We start from the raw sequence: 16281 nt of genomic DNA on the forward strand, positions 1-16281 counted from the left end.
AGAGAACCAGGGATATTCTTACCCCACAGTTTACCCTCTAGGTTTGATGAGTACAAAGGCAAATGTAGCACCTCACTTATCACGTACCCTAGTGAGCAAATGAGATGGCACCCTTGGGATTCCCTGCAGGACCTGGGTCCCAGGGGTGGGGGGCTCCTTGTTGCTCCTTCACTCCCTCTTGCCCCCCCCTTTCTGTTTCCCTTTCTGTGCTGCATAGTCGAGTGCTGGACACTCAGTCTTAGTACTGAGATTAAACACAAGAATAAGACAATGAAATTTCTCCCAAGCAAGGGATGGGAAAAGAGATAGATGGTCATGGGTACCTATTACAGGGGCAGTGAGGCTGTGTGAGAGTCCAGATGCAGACTGTGTTGATACTGAGTCCAGTACCTCATTTAGTCACTGCACATGCTCATCCACCAAAAAAATCTGTGATTCTAAAACCGGTGAGTTTTTAAGACCAAAATTAGTTTCCTTTGCAATTTTGAAAGCATCCTCCATAAAGGATGTCTATGGCCTTCCCACATCAACATCTGAAAACAGATGCAATCTTTGAGGGAGTTACCCCTCCATTCCCTCTCTAGGGCGATGACGGCCTCCTGTGGGTCCTGAAGCCAAGGAGCAGAGAGCTTGAGGCTGTGCTGGGGAGGCGTCCTGCAGGCACTGAGTAGACACCAGGGAGGACACCGAGACCAGCCCCCGCACCCCCTATTCCATGGCTCTGTGGCTGATGCAGTGAAGTGCTGCATCTCCCCTCAGATCAGCTCTAGGGAGCCCCATGATCACACACAGGACTGTGGGAAAATCTTGGTGCTCATTCATGTGGTTCTGATGACCCAAGGGTTCATAGTACCCAGATGCATCCACTAGATGTTTTATTTTTTCTTCTGGATATTCCACTATAATGTGGCTCATGAGTTCCAAACTCATGTGTTTTTATGGATTGGCAGAATAAAGAAAACCAAAAGTTGTGAGGCTGGAGGAGCAGTGGGAGAGTGAGGGAAAGGAAGCATGCAGGGCATCTTCACACGGAGTCAGGGTACACATTAAGATGAGCTGGATAGATGTAACGTATGAGCATAGGAGCACTGTCGTATCTGGCCCTTAGCAGCTTAGTTGAGTGCCTGCTGTTGGAGATTATCCATTTTCTCACTGAAATTAACAATATCTGGAAAGGCACTGTAGCTGAAGTGATTACTGTGGAGCATTATTCACCCTTATCTGGAAGAAAATATCCCTGAAATGACATTGGTGCAAATGAGCTGAAGCTTCCAATGCCCCAGGTTTCTCAGAGAGGAACCACTCACAGTCTAAGTGATAATGGAACTTACAAGTGCCATTCTCCCAGATGGAAGACATGAGCAAGGCTTCTCTGTCCCTCAGGTGTGTTTCATGACCCTCCAGGTTTGTTATGGGTTTATGTGTTTTCTTAAGGCCTCCTCTCATCTAAATAATTAGTGATGTGGTCATCATGAGAATGATAAGCCAGGCTTATTTCTGTCCCTGTTGCTCAAAATTGCTTGGCACAGGAGACTTTTATTTCTATTTCTGTGATTTTGGAGGCTGGGGGCAATAGATATTCTCCAACTGGAATACAGGCACAGTCTAATTTCTCATTTGCAGTTCATAGAAACTGATTCAGTGGTTGTTCATGATTTTTTCTCATATGATTTATCATTTTTTATGACTATTTCCAAAGAAATGCACAACATTGGCTACTCAGTAAAATCATGGGCTGATGTGTCATGCTCTCGAGTTTCCATCATAGGACAGGGATCATGGATTTATTTTATTGTACTTTATTGCACATTCATCTATGGTTCCTGCATGCGTAGACTTAAATCAGCCCATAGGGAAAAGTCCATATGTGAAAAGAATTCATGAATTTACCTAGTGCAGTTCTAGCCAGGGGCATATCCAATGGCTACTTGTGATCTCAAACAATTGGCTGTAGTTTTATTTGTAGTCACAAGAAACCCATGAATCTCCATTGTTGGGGCTTAACAGACCATATTAAGTAGAGGACTGATGATTTAAACCATGAAATATCTGAAAATTCAGAATGAAATATATAAGCGTTGAGAAGATTGGTGAATAGGATCCTGTTGGCTGTCTTCAATCCCTCCTTATTTGCCCAGTCTCATGCTTCACTGTGAATAGAGTTTACTTCCCTACCGTGTTGGAATGTGGATGACAGTGACAGGTCACGCTGAGCTCAGATAATCACAGGAATCACATGACTCTACTTGCTCCTTTTTGTGTTTCTTCTGGCCTCCCTAAGGATAGCAAGTCCCAGAGGTGGGCTTTTGGCCTAGTGATTAAGATGCTTGTTAAAGCTCTCGAGTCTCATATTGAGTAACTGGATTCAATTCCTAGTTCCAGCTCCTTTGATTCTACCTTCGGGCGAGTGCAGACCATGGGAGGCAGTGCTGATGGCCCATGTAGTTGGTCCCTGCCATGCATGTGGGAGACATGGATTGAGTTCATAGCTCCTGACTCCAGCCTGGTACCAGCCCTGGCCATTGCAGGCATTTGGGAAGTGAATCAGCAAATGACTTTCTCTCTCTGTCTCTGTCTCTCAGTCTCTATCTCTCTCCCTTCCTCCCTCCCTCTCAAATACATATTAATAATTTCTTTAAAAGTAAAGAACAGGGACCAGCTCTGTGGTGCAGCAGGTTAACGCCTTGGCCTGAAGTGTCAGCATCCCACATGGGTGCTGGTTCTAATCCCGGCTGCTTCTCTTCCAATCCAGCTCTCTGCTGTGGCCTGGGAAAGCAGTGGAAGATGGCCCAAATCCTTGTGCCCCTGCACCCATGTGGGAGACCCTGGCTTTGGATCTACACAGCTCCAGCCATTGCAGCCAGTTGGGGAGTGAACCAGCGGATGGAGAACCTCTATCTCTGCCTCTCCTATCTCTGTGTAACTCTTTCAAATAAATAAATAAATCTTTAAAAAAAGTAAAGAACAAGCCCCAGGTACCTACTGATCCCAGAGTGAAAGATGTCTGAATTACACATGTACTTGTCTTGCAGCCTAAAACAAAATGTTCCATTTGACCTGCAGATGTGGGAGCAATAAAATTAGTGTCTATTTTCAAAAGTCACTCAGATTCAAGGGGTTGTTGTTACATCAGATTAATTTAGTGACAGCTGACTGATAGAAATGTTTGGAAAATTTTTATACAATTCCACTTGACTTTTCTCTCATCTTCTTTTTGTTAGCTCAATCAGACAAGTCAACGCAATGGAGAACGGAAATGAGACGTTAATGGCAGATTTTATTCTCTTGGGACTCTTCCCCCAAATGAAATATGTCAGTGTCCTCATCCACATTATCATCTTGATTTACCTGGCTTCATTCGCTGGGAACCTCATCCTGCTCCTCCTGATATGGATGGACCTGAAGCTCCATACCCCAATGTACTTTCTCCTCAGCCAGCTTTCTGTTGTAGACCAGGCCCTCATTAGCACCACTGTTCCAAAGATGGCAATAAACTTTTTCTCTGGAAGGAAGAACATCACACGTCTTGCTTGTGGAACCCAGTTATTTTTCTTCTTTGCTCTTGGGGGTGCTGAGTGCATCTTGTTGACTTTCATGGCCTATGACCGTTACGTAGCTGTCTGTAACCCCCTGAGATATGCAGTATTTATGAACCATGCAGTCTGTTTACAAATGGCTGTGGTGTCCTGGATAGGGGGAATTCTAGCTTTCACAGCTCATACTTCTTACACCATGAGTCTGCCAACGTGTGGCTCCAGAGAGATCCACCATTTCTACTGTGAGATGCCAGGGATCATGAAGATCTCATGCGCAGACACTTCCACCTATGAACTGGTGGTCTTTGTGATGGGCATTGCATTTCTAGTTATCCCCTTTGGACTCATTATGTCTTCTTACACCCTCGTCTTCCTCAGTGTCCTTCGTATGAAATCCCCCCAAGGTAGGAACAAGGCCTTGGCTACGTGCTCCTCCAATCTTCTAGTGGTGAGTCTTTACTTAGGACCGTGTGTTTTCATGTCTATGACACCGGGTTCATCCCACACCCCTGAGCAGGAGCAGGCTGTATCTGTATTCTGCACTGTCCTCACACCCATGCTAAACCCCCTTATCTACAGCCTGAGGAACAAGGATGTGGTAGGGGCTTTTCAGAGAGTTGTGGGGAAACATTTGATCTCTGAACAGAAGACATAAGTGCCAAGAAGATAAACAACTACATGGAGGACCAATAGGCAAAACTCCAGGAGCATCCACAATCCTATTTTCTGGCGTGAGGAGCTCTGCTCCATTCCCTGTGAGAAAAATCACATGGTTTAATTCAATCAACAATGTTAAAAAGTTTTTAATGGACATTTGTATTTAAAAATTTTTGATCAGAGTTGGCAAACTCAAAAGGCTTCCATAGCCTTGGTAACCCATGACAAGAGCCTAGGGTGATCACTGACACCATACACAAGAGTGTCAATTGTTAAGTCAAAAACAGGAGTCACTGCGCACTTACTCCCCATGTAGGATCTCTGTCCTGAGCCCAGAGCCCACTGAAACTAGGGAAGCCAGGCTAGGACCTAAAGCCACCCTCTCTGCTGTGGTCTTTGTGCTGCTGAGGTGGACTCATGGCCTGATGCTGCTCCTACCCCACTAGTGATGCTGCATGAGGTATCAGAGTGGTCAGCAGGAGCCTCGGTGCTCCACTTGGCACTGAAACTGCTCTAGAGACTCTGTCTTCCGGCACTGGCCTGGGCACAGGGGCCATTAGGATCTGCTCACACTGGGTTTTCCTGGCCTGAATAACAACACAGTCCTGTGGTTCCTTGCTGATGGCCGCAGGCTGTAGGAGGGGAGGTAGGAGGGCACATGTGGGGCTCTGTGCAGTCTTGAGGATACCCAGCAGGCCCAGGTGAGGCCAACAGTGACACATGCTGATACAGGTCTACCCTACCTTACCCTACCCGCCTCATACTGGGGCAAGTCCCGAGACTCCATATACAAGCACTTGCGCAGAGATGGGAGCCATTAGAACCTTCCGTGTTGGGCTTTGCCAGCCGATGCAAGTTGTGCTATTTATGAAAGACTGTAAGAGGTTGATAAAGGCTTCTGCTTCACTATCCAGACTGGCACCCAGCTGGACTACACCTGGGTCCCACAGTGGATGGGCCCTTGGGGTACTTGCCAGGCCTCCAAAGACTGGTGATGACACGTGCTGTAAGGAGTCCCTCCCCCTGGAGTGTAGGCCTCCACACAAGGCCTGGCAAGTCAGAGGCTTAGTCAATGAGGACTGGCCTGTGTGTAGATGCCTTTACCTATACCTGGTACTGGTCTTATGGGGGTGGGCTCTAGCTCTGAGCTCTACTGCAGGGTCCTGCACTCCCTCTGCTGCCCTACTGTACACCTGATCTTAGCCAAAAGGCTGAGAAGTGATCCTGCCCTACTCTGCAACAACCAGGGTCTTGCTGCAGTTCCAGCTGGCGGTTGGGGAAAGGGTGGTGGAGTTGGCCTGGCTGTGGAGGTCCAAACACTCAGTCTGCAGGTGTGGGCTGCTGGACTCCACCCGAGTCTGAAGTTGGTGATGGTGACGGTGGGCCTGACACAGGGATTCTGTCTCCTCTCTCCCTCCCCCAACCAAGAGCTGACTGTCCATACTGTGCTACTTGGGGCCAGGGCAGGGGTAACATGGCACCTCTTTCTTCCTGCTTTCTTCAATGCAACTTTCCCAACTATTCTACTAAACCAGGCACTGTGTGGTCTCTATCCTAGCTTCCATAGTTGTGTGACGGCAACTTGCTCTGTGGATAGCTGTTCAAACTGTAGTCCTCGTGGAGGTGTTTGCTGGGGCACCTTAGTCAGCCACAATCTTTCTTCCAGCCTATCATATTAATTTATCCACAAGAAAAGCTGAAGAAATTTTAATCAGTTTCTAAATAGTTGTTTCAACATAGTGGAATTCAACTGTTTCTCCTTGACACCAGTGATAAGCGAAGCCAAATGCCCAAACTTCTCACTTCCTCCTGGGTAGAAGTTTCTCAGTGTCCCTTGAGGTGGGACTCATTCAGTGTCATGGGTGGTTCAGGTATTGTCACTTTGGAAGCACTGACTTGTCAGACAAAAGTGTGCCTGTGGTGGCAGTTACAGCAGTCCCAACAGGGCGATGCTGTTTTCCCTTCTGGCCCTGGGTGGAGACGTCCCCAGTGGTTCTCAGACAAGCAGTTACTTGCACAGCAGTGATACACAGTGGAGGGAGCCTTCCTCCTGTAATGAGGGTACCTAGTCCTGAGTACAATAGCAGGGCTGCTGTGGGTGAGAATGAAAACATTAGTTTTGTTACCAAGACTTTGACTAGAATATCGTATTAGAGATGGGGCATGGAACCCAGCATGATGAAGTTGGTCTAGGGAAAAGAGTTTAGCCTATGAAGCAGAGAAAACCCCTTGGACAAAAGTAACCCCTGGCCTGGTCCATGACTTCTATGATTCTCCAGACTTCAGGGTGAATGAGGAAGGAATACAAAATTTCCAAATGTTTTAGGGACCTGGAGAAGGAAGCTTGTATTATCTGTCTGTGAGGTGGCCTGCAGATGACGGCTGATTTTCCATCAGTTTTGGAGGATGTCTTTCACGTGCACTGTCTCAGGTCTCCTCGTGGAGTTCTCTGAAATGCCCGATGTCCAAACCAGAGACACTCAAACTGCAAACCAGGAAACATGCTTCAGGCCATCCTCTAAATCTCCTTGGCCGATGGGCCCCGCCCCCCCGACTCAGGGATGGAGCTTCGAGTCTGTTGTAGACACTGCCCTTGGCTTTCCTCACTGACTTTAGCTTGGATTTTAGGGGCCTTCCTAAGAAGCAGGCTACTGTCTTTGGGAAATGATAGGAAAAGGAGGTTTAGACTCCAGCTGAGTGCCCTTCAACCTGGGATCCTGACCCCATCCAGGTCTCCCAGGCACTGAGGGATGGGGCTGTGTTTGCAGAATTGTGCACAGTCAAGGGGATGGCATCGGGGCAGGAGAGGAACAGTCAGCAGCCCAGAGGGCCTTGGGAACTCTTCCTGCTGGAAGGGTCCATGTCCTGGACCTGGAGGAAGTGACCTCACTTCCTTGGTGACGGGCCACAACAGAACATGGAACTCTGGTAACCAGGCACCCACATTCTAGTGGTAGCCATTGCCAGCTCACTTGATAGGAAACGTTGCAGGGAGAACTATGTTCCCTTGCTGCTGCCCTTCAAGGCGAGGCTCTCGCAGAGCCAAAGCCCAGAATGAAGGTCTCTTCCAGCGTGTAACACGCTGGCTGAGCTCTCACTATGGACGCCTGTGGCCACGGGGGAGGAGGCAGCCACAGGTAACAGGGTTTAGCAGCCCCGGAAAGTCCCGTCCAGGGCCGGAGTCTCTGGTGACCCCGCGTGGGCTGTCCTCCCATTCCCAAGAAGGAAACAGGAGGGGCCCTTCCTGCACAGCACCAGGATTCAGGCATTGGAGGATGGCTGTGGTGTCGTCCGTACCCATTCCAGGGATGGCAGATGGGAAAGTGGGTGTTGGGGGCCCTTTTGTGTACTCAGGGGTTACACCTGAGTTCTCCTATGTCCCCTGGAGTCCTCCTGGCTGGGGGTATACACAGATGTCCCTATGTATGTGACCTGGGGAGTGGAAATACTCACAGAGTGTCTCCTGTGGGACACTGACGCCTTCTGGCCTGGCTCCGGGCACTCTGTTTGCAGGGCTCCACGCTGGAGATCAGCATTGATTCCCATGAGGAACTCATCTTCTCAGGCAACGGACAGGTGCGTCAGGCCAACAGCCGTGGACAGTGCTGGGCTGGGCTGAGGGAGGAGTCTAGGGAGATACACAGGCAGGGACTCAAGATGAGCAGGCTGGGCCGAGGACCAGAGCCTGGATATAGGCACCTCTGGGCCCCGTTCTGGTGTTTCACTCCTGAGTGACTGACCCCAGTCTCGTTCCTAAGAGATCTCGCCCCTATGCTGCCCACTGACAGCTGGGTTATGGCAACCCCATGTCTGGTCCTGGTGGGATTTTCAGGGGACAGGTTACTACTGGTTCCCTGGATACGAAGTCTAGAGCATCCACATGTGACAGCACTGTTTTCCCACCCAGCCCGGGAATCCCGGGCAGAGGTCAGCTCCGCTGTGCTTCCAGACCTCCCCACAACCCACGACGGAGAACCCAAACCCCACACACAGGGGTGAGTCTTACACTCAAGAGAGAGAGAGAGAGATAGAGAGAGAGAGAGAGAGAGACTACTGCAATCATGTGTTGGCAGTGTGTCTCTTGGTCTCAGCCCTGGAGCCCCCACCCGTCTCCATCCTGTTCCATGAGAAAGGACATTTGTCCTGCGGCTCAGCTGGGATTCCAGTGCTCGTCCCCGGCTGCCCTGCTGCAGGTCACGGCCTCAGAGAGCGCCCCTGGAAGCCTGGTCTGCTGGGCAGTCACAGCCCAGGGCCCACACGAGGGCGGCTCTCACACAGGAGTTTGCACACAGTGCTGGGGGCTGGATGTGCCTGTGTCTCCTGCTTGTACATGTCCATCTCTGTTCCCATGTTCTTGTGTTCTCCCGTGCTTCTCTGTGTCCTTGTCCCCTCTCCTTATCAGCATGGCAGAGCTGGGGCCCACACCATGGCCTGGCCTAACATCCATCACCTCCTCAGGAGCACATGGCACATGCAACCACACTCAGGGACGCAGAGTCAGAGCGTCACCGTCGCTCTCACAGGAGCTAATGCCCTGCTGAGACAGAGGCCCAGACCGCACTTGCTGGGGAGAGGGGCTGAGGTGTCCCCCTGGAGCAGCCACGGTCACATCACCGTGCAGAAGGGCTGTGGCCGGGACACCGCCAGCTGCCATCTCTGCACTGCTGCTCCCAGCTGCTGGCCTCCCTGTGGGGATACTCTGCCCTCCCCACTCTCCCAAACTGCTCTCTATGTGGCCAACAAAGTCACTCTGGGCCTTTCATTCCCCACCCCCCAGGGATGTGAGGGGTCACCTGGTGCAGCTGGATGCCCTCTATGAGGGGGTCTTCTCCCAGCCTAGACTCCAGTGGTTGGGGGTCCCTGACTCCTGTCCCTGCTGGTCCCCCCTAGTTTGGAGGTGTGTCCACACTGCACCTGGCAGAGGTCTGCCTCCTGCGGAGCCTGCAGCCATGCACCGGGGCAAAGCTGGAGGAGTCCCTGGTCCTGGCCTCCCCAGGAAGAACCATTGCTTACCTGTCCACTCTGCTGTGCTCATATGACGACTTCAGTACTGTTCCGTATTTCCTGGACCAGATATTCCATAGGTGAGTGTCTGTGCCCTCCAGACACACGGGGCCTCTGCTGCCCCCTAGCCGTGGCTGTCTGTGCTCCTCTGAGAAGTGGGGTGGTGTGGGCGTGAGCCTCAGGGGTTGACAGGGACCATGTGACTGCAGACACGGCAGAGGCCTGGTGCCTGCTCTGTGGCCAGGGCTTCTGGTGCTGCGCTCATCCCTCTTCTTCTGGTCTCTGCACCCTCGGGACTCAATAGCCCACGGCCCTCAAGGTTTGGAAAACCCCACAGAGAGCAGCCCTGCCTTCCCATCTGTAAAGGAGGCCTCCCAGCCCCAGGCCCTGATTCAGACACAGCAGGGCCCGGGCACTGGGTGTGAGGCCCAGGCCCCTGAGCTCTCTGGCAAGGGTCCGAGTTTGGTTCATCACACAGCACGTGAATGTTAAACACTGGGCAGTCACTTTGCAGACACGCGTCACAGCTCAGCGAGCAAAGCAGACAGCATTCCCGGGGCCTCTTGACCTGGGAGGACCCAGACTCTCCCAGCTGAAGGCCTGCCTGGGTCCTGTGCACAGGGTCAGAGGGAAGAGCATGCGTCCCCCCATGGTCTTGCCAGGACGTCAGAGCCCAGGCCCCACTAGGACGTCAAGGACTGTGGGTCCACTCGGAGGCCTTCTGTCCCTGCAAACTGTGGGAGTGAAATGTGGGCTGTGGCTGGGGAGGGACAGACAGGGTGTGGATCTCCCACTTCCTGTGACTCCTCTGAGAGTACCGAGGCCTGGGGACTCCCCACAAAGGAAAGGAGAACAGAGCTGGGAATGGGATCCCAGACCTGCAAAGGAGAGGGGAGGCTGGGGCACAGAACAGCCAGGGGTCCATGCCCAGCACAGGTGCTTCCCAGCTCCACCCACACTACTCACCCCTGCCCCAGGAGGCCCAGACCTGCAGAGATCCTGAGAAACCTGCTCCCAAGTCTGCCTGGAGCCTCCGTGCTGAGAACCGGAGGCCCTCCCCTCAGGAAAGGTCACTGGGAGGCTGTCACCACAGGGTGTGCACCAGCCCTGTTGACCAGGTCTCCCATGGCCAGGGCAGCCCAGGAGGGCTTGGGGGGTGGGGTCATGCTCTGGATAGGCTGAGGCATGCCCAGGGTCCCAGAGTCACAGAGGGGCCCCAGGCAGTGCAGTGTGATGGCCAAGGCCAGCCTCTGACCCTGCTGCCCTCGCTTGCGTCCCCAGCAACATGGCTTCCTTCCTGGGACGCTGCAGAGACCTGTACGAGGCAGAGCTCCATGGCCGCACCAGCCTTCCACTGCTGAAGATGAAGGTGGGCTGCAAGCCTGTCAGCCTTCCTGGAGGAGATCTGGGGACCCAGGTGTACTTTCTGTATGCCCTGCCCGGACACGCCCAGCACCCTGAGGGCAAAGCAGACGGTGAGGGGCAGCACAGTCTGCAGGTCTCTCAGGGGCGGTGTTTGGGGCTGGAATCCCCTTCCATGCAGTATGACCTCTCGGTGTTTGCAGAGGCCACTGGAAGGTGATTCACGTTGGCGACCCTTTCTCTTCTTCCAGCTCCTGCTCTGCGTGCAGGGCCAGCACCCTTCTGCGTACTGGCTCTGGAGCCAGCTGCAGCACCACTGGCTCAGCCAGGACCTGCTCCAGAGTCAGGGCCAGCTTCCCCATGGGGCCTGCCCCCAAGCGCACAATCAGCACCAGGGCCAGCTCCACAGGCCTCCTCTGGCTGGGCTGGGACTGCAGAGAGGCTGCTTGGGGAGGAGATGGTTGACATCACCGCCTTCTCCCCCAGGACGATGGCAGAACAGCTCACGCTTCTGGATGCGGTGAGCAGCCGGCTCTGCTGCGCAGGGCCAGGACCACGGCGTCCCCGTGGCACCTGCCGTCCCACACAAGCCCTGGCTAGAGTCAGCCCAGGCTTCATGTCTCAGCCCCAGTGTGACCCAGGCTCGTTTCTCATGTCCTAACCCACCTGTCCCCTGTGGACAGCAGATGTGGGACACACTCATGCCAGGTACACAGAGTGACAGAGAGAAAGCTGGGCACGGTGTGGCCCGGTGGTGGTGGAGGGCACTCACTGAGGTGCAGCCTGGCCCCCCATCCCTGCCGGTCTGCCCAGAATGCCTTACCTGTCTCAGCAGTATTAGGCTTCAGAGTTGGACGGGGTCCCAGAGCAGATACGCAAACAGAGCCCCTTGTTGTAGCTGCCACAGGGAGGTGCGCTGGGATGGGCACAAAGAGCACAGGGCTGATGGCGATGGGCTGAGGGATGGGGAGTTGGCCAGGATGCCTGGGAGAAAACACCTCTGTGTCTTCTCTCCAAGAATGGGCTCTGGGCCGTGGGGCTCTGGGCACCCTCAGTGGGCTGCTGCTCCCACCGCTGTGAGCCCCATGCACAGCACCCGTGCACTCTGACTGGGGGTGGCTGTGCCCATGGGACACTCTCCTCCCCAGGAGCTGTTCCAGAAGGTCGTGCCCTTCCACTGCCTGGGCTCCGTCTGGACCGAGCGCAACAAGAGAGGCAAGGAACACCTGGCCTCCACTGTCCGTGCCACCGTCCAGCAGTTCAACTGTGTGACAAATTGTGTAGTAACCACATGTTTGAAGGACCCCAAAATGAAGGCCACGGACAGGGCCCGTGTGGTGGAGCACTGGATCAAGGTGGCCAAGGTCAGCTGCGGGCAATCAGGGCCCTCGCTCACTGCACTCTGGGAATGGCCACTTTGCTTTATCAGCCCTCGGGAGTACACCCTGTGGCTGAAGACCCTGCACAGACCCTGGGCCCTTCCTGGCAGGGAGGGGCCTGACCTGACTCACTTCCCCCAGGGGTGCATGCTCACCTCCCACCTGAACCTCCGTGTGGGTTGAACCCAATCCTCTCCCTGTGAGGGTGGTCAAAGTGCCCTCGTGCCTTCCTGTGGCTCCGTGGGCATCTGATGCAGGAGGGGGACGTCAGCCCAGGGGGATCAGGTGACTTCTCCCTCATCCGCTCTGCTCTCCAGGAGTGCCAGACCCTCAGGAACTTTTCCTCGGTCCACGCCATCCTGTCTGCTCTGCGGTCCACCTCTCTTTACCGTCTGAAAGAGACGTGGGGAGAAGTCTCCAGGTGGGTGCCTGTCTTGTCCAGGAGCTCCAGGGTTGCCTGGGACCCCAGGACTCAGCACTAACCCCCATGAAGCTGAGAAGGGCCAGTGGCCAGGGACTTGGGGACCAGACATGGACCAGTTGGGGAGGGCAACTGTCTCCCTCGGTCCAAGGCCAGGATATCTGTCTCACAGACATTTACTTAGTGTCAGGTGCTGGTTCCTTTTTAAGATTTATGTATTGTGTAAAAGTCAGAGTTATGGAGAAAAAGGGATTGACAGAGAAACCTTCTACTGCTGGCTCACTCCCCCAGTGGCCACAGTGGCTGGGCCAGGCCCAAGCCAGTGGCCTTCTCCATCTGGGCACCCCTGTGATCACATGGGATGCTGGCATCACAGCCATCAGCCTAACCCTCTGCACCACAGCACCGGCCCAAACCCAGGTTCTTAACTTGCCCACCTGCACCTGCTCCTGGGCAGCACCAGAGCTCCCTGTGCAGGTGAACTTGAGGCAGAACAGTGTTGCTCAGTGGAGGGGAGGGGCCCAGGAGAACCACTTGAGCTCCCTGCCTGTCCCCTGGGCACCAGGGCTTAGGGAACTCAGTGGGAAACTCACCTGGGCCGTGTGCATCCTCCTTGCTCTCCAGTAAAGGGAGCTGCACTCACCACCCTCCCATCACACTGAGTAGCTCCTCCTGGTTTCCCATCTCCACAGGAAATGCTGCAAAAAATTTGAGCACCTGTGTGAGAAGGACAATGGCTTGAGCAGGGATCGGCTCACCAAGGTAGGGGGGCTGGGAGGTGGGGCAAGTGTTTGGGGGGTAGGGTGATTTGTGGGGTGAGGGCCTTGTGCAGGGGTGGTATTGGCTGGCAGGACAGGCTCTGTGCCCCTGACCCCACCTGGGCTGTGTGGCAGAGTGGCAGGAAGGGCTTCCCTCCTTCCATCGGGTGACCTCGGTTCCTCAGGAAGCCAGGCCCTGCCTGGGATCTGCCTGCCCAGGACCTGCATGGGGAAGGCTGCCTGCCTGCACTGGGGAGGGGGGAACCGAACAACATGGGTGTCCCAGGGCCCATGGTAGACGGCTGCCGAGCAGCAGGTGCAGTGGGCACATGAGAGACAGACACCTGTGGCTGTGATGCCCGTCCTGCCCTGACCCACTGCCCATCACCTGAGGTGCTGGGATTCTCACCCTGCGCAGGGCAATGACATCATCTCCAGGTGGATGAGGAGAAGTTCCTGGGGCCTCCTCGCACATGCCTGCTGGCTCTGTCCTGACCACATCTTAACGCCATCCACCTGATCGAGGCAGCAAAGTGTGGCCACCCAGATCCTGTGCAGGCCCTGCCTGTCACTAGAGATGATTCCTGGGGGCCACTCGCTGAGTGGAAGGGGAGATGTGCAGCAGAAGCTGTGGTTCATCGTCAACCCTGCTGGGGGTGTGGGGAGCACCCAGTGGGGCTGGGTGGCCAGCACCTGTCAGCCAGGCCTCCTGAGACCACCTGGCCCTCTCTCTCTATGGCTGTGCCTGGCCAGGGATCAGGACACAGAGAGCCCTGATGGACTCCTGGCCAAGGGTGCAGCTGGAGTTGGGGTGAAGCAGTGGGATGCCGGTCAGCTGGGGGCAGGGCAGGCTCTCCTGTGTGGCCCTGGGCTGGTCACTGCCCATGGCCTCTGATTTCTCAAGTAGAGGATGGGGCTGATGAGCCTGTTGTGCAGGGCTCATGGGGGTCGGTGAGGCACAAGGAAGGGTGATGCGTGGTGCAGGGCCTGGCCTTCCTCCCAGGGGACAGTGAGGAGGAGGAGGGCAGGCATAGGATACTGAGTCAGGACAGCTATGGGGGGGTGCCCAGCACCCTCGCCAGCCAAGGAGCAGACCCAGGGAGGCCCCTTGCTCAAGGTGCCCCCAGTGAGGGTGGGAGCACAGAGTGCACTTGGGGGAGGGGGTCAGACATGCAGGGCCCCAGCAGAGGGCCCAGGTGTGGGCAGGGGTGGGAAGGACAGGCCCTGTGACCCTGACCTTGATCCTGGCAGAAGGGAGCCTTCAAGCTTGCTTCCCGGGAGAAGAATCCGCAGAGAGCACAGATGAGGCTGCGGAAACAACAGAAGGTGTGTTTGCCTGGGCGAGGGGACTCCTCCGTCACACCAGGGCCCGAGCCACAGGAGCAGGGCCTCCACCTCCAGCCCTCCCTGCAGTCCCCATACTGCCTCAGTGGCCTCCACCGGAGAGACCAGAGCCAGAGCCTGGGGCAGCTGGGCTCTCAGTGCACTTGGGGCTGAGGTGGCACTGGGGGCCACACGGCCTGTGTGCCCTTGGACATCCCAGCAGGAGTCCTAGGGGTGCCTGCTGTCCTGGGAGTAGCTGGGAGGATGGAGAATGGGGGAGGCTGCCAAGGTCCTGATGGCTCCCAGTGGGAGACATGAGCCATGATTCAGGAGCTGGGGTGGAGGGGTCTCTAGGGCCAGGGCTCGGGGGCAGCTGAGAGCAGGTGCTCATCACCACCCCCTGTGGCACAGGGAGTCGTCCCCTTTCTTGGCACCTACCTGACAGACTTGGTGATGCTGCACACTGCGATGGGGGACTCTGTGCATGTGAGTGATCCTGGGGCAGGTGGGGAGGGCCGGGTCCCTGAGGCTCGGGGATGGGAGAGCCTGGCTCGAGGACCTCATGAGAGGGGAGGGTCAGGGCTGGGCCCAGCTGGGGGCGGTTCTGATGGACTCTGTCTGCCTTCCAGCAGGCTGACATCAGCTTCCAGAAACTGAATAAGGTGAGCAGCTGTGGCCTCACTCAGGGCAGGAGGGGAATGGGGGTCACAGGTGGTCCTGGTCCCTGCAGCTTTGCTCTATTAGGAGGGCTGGGTGCACATGAGGGGGAGACCCATCCCTAGGGTGGGTGCAGGTAGAGGACTGGAATCAAGGAGAAGCCCCTGGGGAGGGGCTGTTTGCACCCCCTTCGGAGGCCAGGGTGGGGCCTGCATGGGGTAGAGTGGAGGAGGCCTCTTAAGAGGAAACACCCAGAACCCCGCGGCCCCTCCCCTACCAGGTCCCCACAGCGTTCCCAGCCCAGGCCCTGACAGTGTCCTGTGTGTCCCTCCGTCCCCAGGAAATTACAGTCCTGCAAGAAATCCAACTGCTACAGGTGGCAGCGAGCAAGTATTATTTTAAGCGTGATGAGGAGTTTGTCGTGTGGTTCCGGTCTGTGGAGTTTCTCACGGAGAACGAGAGGTGAGTGATGGGCAGGAATTAGGTGAAGCCTAGGGTGGGGGTGGGAGGGCTCTCCCTGCTGTGCAGCTACAGGGAGCATCGTCCAGGCCCCCTGGTGGGCAGCAGGCCCTGTCCCATGGGCACTGCTGGCCCCAGGACTGCAGCTCCTGGACAGGCCCTGGGAGGGAGGCCTGAGCTGAGGCTCTTGGTGGACTCATGGCTGTGCTCTCTCCATTAGCTACGCCCTCTCCTGCCAGCTGGAGCCCTCAGCGAAGAGGCCTGCAGTGGCCTCAAGGCCATGAACGCCATTGTGATGCCCTGGTGTTGGAACCTCAGGAGCAGATCTGAGCTCATTGTGAGCCTGGTGCCTGGGATAGTGGCCTCCCTGCTGTGAAGCTGAGGCCTGCGTTGTATCAGTTTAATTGCCCCACTTATGTTTTCTCTTTTTCCTATTTAACTATAGTCACTGTTAGTAACTCCCTATTAGCATTTTATTAAAGTTAATATAAATATGTTGCACCATGAGTTTTATGTTTCCTCGTCATTGCTTCCCCATATCTGAGGTTGTGAGCGGTGTTCCACCTGTGCAAATGTGCCGCGGACACGGGCCCCTCCTAGTTGCAGCTCCAGGAGCTGCACCTTGCTGGTTGAGGTTCCCTGAGATTCTTCTAAGAGGAGCTGGCAGATCATTTGGTGCCTGGTGTAAAAACACTGCCTCACTCCTCTTGCACTTTCTGTCCTGT

General features: G+C 55.0%; 2 protein-coding genes across 5 annotated transcripts in view; both read left to right on the top strand.

Annotated features, from left to right (window-relative positions):
• Window positions 1–4250, top strand: part of LOC100342421 (olfactory receptor 2T27) — a 30905-nt gene extending 26655 nt beyond the window's left edge. For 2 of the 4 annotated variants that reach the window (XM_070075746.2, XM_089334699.1), the window contains exon 3: window positions 3222–4245. In XM_070075746.2, the coding sequence (XP_069931847.2) occupies window positions 3244–4191 (948 nt within the window). In that variant the 5' untranslated portion in view covers window positions 3222–3243 and the 3' untranslated portion in view covers window positions 4192–4245. Of the gene's footprint in view, window positions 1–2752; window positions 3081–3221 lie in introns of those variants that run through there. The other 2 variants (XR_011389403.2, XM_089334698.1) reach the window with 2 other exon arrangements.
• Window positions 4251–7468: 3218 nt separating this feature from the next.
• LOC103347588 (ral guanine nucleotide dissociation stimulator) lies at window positions 7469–16057 on the top strand. Its single transcript, XM_089335446.1, has 13 exons — window positions 7469–7516; window positions 7707–7769; window positions 9084–9277; window positions 10479–10672; window positions 10811–11079; window positions 11708–11923; window positions 12256–12359; window positions 13052–13121; window positions 14369–14443; window positions 14852–14926; window positions 15070–15102; window positions 15438–15559; window positions 15777–16057. Exons 1-13 carry the CDS (start codon window positions 7469–7471, stop codon window positions 15838–15840), a joined length of 1527 nt encoding a protein of 508 aa, XP_089191572.1. The 3' UTR covers window positions 15841–16057.
• The last annotated feature ends 224 nt before the right edge of the window (window positions 16058–16281 follow it).

This window comes from Oryctolagus cuniculus, chromosome 6 (assembly GCF_051225735.1).
Source record: "Oryctolagus cuniculus isolate XC-2025 breed Fujian yellow rabbit chromosome 6, ASM5122573v1, whole genome shotgun sequence".
Lineage (NCBI taxonomy): Eukaryota > Metazoa > Chordata > Mammalia > Lagomorpha > Leporidae > Oryctolagus > Oryctolagus cuniculus.